At 51.4% G+C, this 4,922-nt stretch overlaps 1 protein-coding gene across 1 annotated transcript; it reads left to right on the top strand.

Annotated features, from left to right (window-relative positions):
• The first annotated feature begins 2,144 nt into the window (after window positions 1-2,144).
• Window positions 2,145-2,862, top strand: LOC147990756 (uncharacterized). The gene is made up of 2 exons (XM_087531364.1): window positions 2,145-2,600; window positions 2,740-2,862. The coding sequence occupies exons 1-2, from the start codon at window positions 2,145-2,147 to the stop codon at window positions 2,860-2,862; spliced, it is 579 nt and encodes a 192-aa protein (XP_087387490.1).
• The last annotated feature ends 2,060 nt before the right edge of the window (window positions 2,863-4,922 follow it).

Genomic DNA, 4,922 nt, shown 5'->3' with positions numbered 1-4,922 from the left:
CCTTCCACGCCATGGAGAGTCCCATCCGGACACGGTTAGAGTCTTCGGTCTTTGTATCTTCACGGCCCATCAGTTCGGCCCATGTCTAATAGGTCGGATGCCCGAGGACCCCTTAGTCCAGGACTCCCTCAGTAGCCCCTGAACCAGGCTTCAATGACGAGGTGTCCGACGCGTAGATTGTCTTCGACATTGCAAGGCGGGTTCCCCTTTCCGAATACTTTAGGATAGTCTTCGGATGTAATGAACGTGTTCGGATCTGCGACACAAGTACCACACACAACCGCAGAGAATATAATATTGCACGAGTCCAATCCGCTGACAACTTTTTGTAATGTGACATCACATCTGCTAGGTCATCATTTTGAACCATTTCCATCTACCGCTCCATGTTTTGAGACGCGGTTTTAATAGGCACGTCTTGTCGAAGCAGAGATCGTGTCCCCTTATTGCCGGATCCTCATCAATACGGGTGTGGGTAATATAACTATGTCGTTTACACAACCCTTGGGAACAGGAGAGTTTTAAGGCGAGTGGGGAGGTGCTTGATATTCATTGCCTTTATAAGGAGATAAGGATTCCCTTTCTTCACCCATGCCTTCTCTCTTTCTCTGCCCTTCCATTCTCGACCTCCAGCGCCCAAGTCCTCATTCTTTCTGCCCCAAGGAAGCACTCAGCCATGTCCGGATCTGGAGGACAAGGCAAGTGGATGGCCTCCTCCGTTAGGGAGAAGGAGATCACCAAGCTTCGGGAGGCCAGGTATCTGGCGAAAGAAATCGCCCACCGGCTTCCAGCCAAGGGGCAAATCGTCCCCGCCCCGAAGCCCGATGAGAGGGTGGTGTTCATCCCTCATTTCGTCCGTGGGTTAGGGTTTCCTCTCCACCCTTTCATCCGCAGGCTTATGCTCTATTACGAGCTAGACTTCCATGACCTAGCCCCAAATTCTTTCCTCAACATCTTGGCATTCGTTGTCGTGTGTGAGGCCTTCCTCCGCATCCAACCCCACTTTGGACTGTGGCTCAAGATTTTCAACGTGAAGCCGAAGGTGGTCAATGGCCAGCACGCGGACTGTGGAGGCGCCATGGTGAGCAAGCTGCCCAATGTCACATGGCCCAAGGGTACTTTTGTGGAGACCGTCAAGGAGTGGTAGAAACTTTGGTTCTATATCATAGAGCCCCGCGACGCCAACTGGGCCGCGGCTTCCGAATTCAAGTCCGGAACTCCAATGCGGCTCACCTCCAGGATAGAGAAGGACCCAAATTGCTCTTCGTCAGACGAGCTGATAGCGTTGCAAACGCGCATTCAAAGCATGGTGGATAAAAACATCAAGCTCGTCGACGTAATCCAGGTGATGCTGGTTCACCGGATCCTCCCATGCCAAAGCCGAAGCTGCCCCTTATGGGAATTCGACCCGAAGAAGCACCAAACCTTGGAAAGGCTCTTTGGAACCACTCACGAAGATGCCTGGAAGTTGCTCTTTAAGGGCCACGAGACGCCGCCAGCCATAGACTCGGACCGCAGGCATGATATTACCCATTCCGCCAATGCGGTAAGCCTTTCACGTCTCCAGGCGCATCCTCTACTTGCTTGTTTCAAGGAGGATATCTGAACTTTATTTTTTCAGGTATCGACAGAGAGCGGAGCAGATTCAATGTTCGGCTCTGCTGCCCGAGGAACCAGTCATCCCACTCCTAGAGAAGATGCTGGTACCGGCGCCCTATAAGGCGCCAGAGAAGAAGGCCAAGGGGGTCCAGAGTGGCCCCCGCTGCAAGGGAGCTTTGGACGTGTCGTCCGAAGACAAGACACACTCCTCCGTCGCTGAAGACGATGACGAGGAGGAGGAAGAAAGCACCTCTCCCCTGATGGGGGGAGGAAGAAGAGGGCAGCCTCCACAAATCTGGAGGCGGAGGCACCCAAGAGGGGGAAGGGTCCCCTTGCGGATAACACCGCGTGGGACGTAGACAACAGCCCGGAGCGACGCCCCCGAAACAAGCCTCTGGCCACGTCGTAAGTACTAAAAACCCGCATATGTCCATGCATCCAGCCTCTCTTGCTTCATAATATAATATGTTAATTTATGCCATTGCAGTCCGGCCAATGGCAGCTCCCTGCGATCCTCATCAAGAGGTTTGTTGGATTCGAAGTCGATGGCCAGCGAGTCACCGCCGGCCGTTCACTCTCCCACGGCTAAGGGCGACGACGAGGCGTTGTCCCAAAGGACCTTCCCTGGCCAGGGAGAGGTTCAGGAGGCCGCCAGGGTGACGCCAGAGGGCAAAGCCTCGGCTGCCGAACACATGGGGGAGCAGACCCCCATGGCGACTGAGGACGGGGGCTTTGCTCAGTTCGGTCCCCAGCCTAATACAAGTCCGGAGACCTATACGGCTCCGGAATCCAGCGAGCAACCTCCTTCAAAAGAAGGGGGTATGCCTATGCCGCCGGTGACCTCTATCCAACCAGAGGCACCGGATAATCTGCTGGAAGCGCTACGAGGCGCTTCCATTGTGGATGAACACCGTATCCTTATGGGTACGGTGATTGAGAGGGTTCAGTCCGTCACGAGCGGACTAACCGAAGCCTGCAGTAGTCTGCTGATAGGTTTTGAGGTAAGCGATGCAAAAGAGAAAATCCCAATATAGACAGTAGCCCATGAGACATTGTCCGGTGTTCGGAAAGAAGAGCCGAACAGAGGATGAATGTATTTTCGCAGGAAACTAACTAAATATGTCTTATATGAATAAGCAGGTGTCGTTGTTGGCTGCGACCTCACGCACTGTCGAAGTCTCCGGACTAAAGCAGAGACTGGAGTGGGCCGAGGAGGAACTTGGCCAAGCAAGGAAGCAGCTAGAAGACAAGCAAGGTATGTAATGACTTGCTGTATATTCGGAAAGAATAAATAATGCGTATTAACCGTAGTGCCATGATTTTTGTAGGAGTGGCGACCAAGGTCGAGGTCCTTAAACAGGCCCTGGCCGAGGCCGAGGAGAAAGCTACCAAGGAAAAAGCCGCTTGAGAGAAGCACGAGGCCAGGCTTGATGAGGTCCAACAAGAGCTCTAGGATGCATTGAAGAAATGCGAATCCTTGGAGCGCGACGTTTCAGCTCGAGAGACCGAACTCGCTAAGGCCCGCCAAAGCGCGGAACAGGCCCGGGTTGAGGCCCAGGGCGCCCTCCAGGAGATCCAGGAGGCCAAGAAAATCGCGGCGGGTAAGGCGTTTAGTATGCAAAGCAAGTATGTCAAGAAGAAGTATTTTCTTACTAACCCGAATTTGGAGTTCTCCAGGGGCATTTGCAGATCTGCCGCGTAGTGTGTCTGACACTGCGGAGTTCTTCCGAGGCGAAGAAGGGAGCTCAATGGAGAAGCTGTTCTGGTCGCAATATCTTGCGGCAGAACATCCAGTGCCCTTTGGCGATCAGCTAAAATAGCTGGTCGAGCTACATAGGATGGCCGAACTAGCCATGAAGGATTTAATAATCCGGTTGTGGCCTGCCTAAGCTATGCCCGGCAGCTACTTCGGGCTCGTGAAGCGGCTGGTGAATGCCCGCCCTTGCGTGGATGTCATCAAGCAGTCGGTCTACATTAATGGGTGTGCGCATGGCCTTCGCCCGCGTCAACGTGTGGTGGGCGAAGATGGACGCCGTCAAGCTTATGACCGAGGGACTGCCAGAGGGTAAGGAGCACCGCACGTCTGAGAGGTATTTTGAAGATATCCTAGAGGGGTCTCGTATTGTGGCAACACAATGTGTGCAATACATTATTTTTGAATGAATACATTCATGTTGTCTCTGCCTTGTATGATGAAACAAAGTTGTTATGTAATATAATGTTTGTTATTTAAAAAATTTCGCCTCCTGTGCAGCCGTGTTGTGTGAAATCTGAGAGTTGGCTAGTCGTCGGCTTCTGCCCCCACGTAGGTACTACGGGGGTGTTCGGGATGTAATCTAAACACTCTTGATCCAATTGTTTGGTCCTTGAAGGAGGTATTTAGCGCGACGAACCAGGCAATCGGACTATGCGACTTTAGCACCCTCACTTAGCCATAGGAGTTTGACCATAAAAGATAGGCGCAACCCCTAGTAACCGAACTAGGATGCTGTAAACACCTAATTGGGTAAGTACCGATCCCTCGCATAATGCGGAAAAAACTCTAAGGATTTGAGACCTCCGAAGAGCTGACCGGCTCTCACCGCATCATGACAGTCAGTTTTCGGCTTTCTCTACTGAGGTGCTCATCCGGGTAAACTAGGGCACAATCGCAGTAGTTCTCCCTTTACTACCCTAGCCGATACAGCGGAACATAAGGTAGCAAGCACAGGAGCTGGGCAACCCAACTATTGACCAAAGACATGTTTCGGAGCCAATGCATATAGTGCTAAATTCGGGGTGCCGAACTATACTGTAAAAAGTGTTCGGACTTTGTTGCCATGTTGTGGGGCGCTATGAAGCCCCTAGCAAATTGAAACATACCAGAGTGTATGGGTGCTATTTGATAAAGTTATCAAAAAAGAAAAATAAGAAAAGGCAGTAAGCTAGAGCCGTAAAATTTGGGCCGCAAACTGTTTCCATTATAATTTCATTGGTGCGTGAAAGCAGATTTATACAAGTAGTGCAATAAGCAAAAGGCTATTTAATATGCCTTAACCAAGGGAGAGCTGTGTGTGGGTCCTGAAAACAGGTAGAGGGATCATTAAAGAAACCACCTAAAATTTCCCCAATACGTCCATGCTTCTTGCCATCTTGGTGTATTTATCCTTCGAAAAGGACCGATGGTCAGGCCGTCAAGGGAGGCCTGTGGAAAAGAAACCTGAAAAGGAGAAAGAAGAAACAGTGAAAGTGCGTGTGTCCGGGGGCGGTCGAGCCGTATTTTGGATCACAAGCTAGTTATGCCTCCATCCATGCCCATGGTATTTTGAGTGCGTAGTTATGTA

Source organism: Triticum urartu, chromosome 1A (assembly GCF_056163025.1).
Source record: "Triticum urartu cultivar PI428250 chromosome 1A, HENAU_Tu73, whole genome shotgun sequence".
Classification (NCBI taxonomy): Eukaryota; Viridiplantae; Streptophyta; class Magnoliopsida; order Poales; family Poaceae; genus Triticum; species Triticum urartu.
The sequence above is the reverse complement of the archived record's forward strand: the minus strand, read 5'-3'. Positions and strand labels throughout refer to the sequence as shown.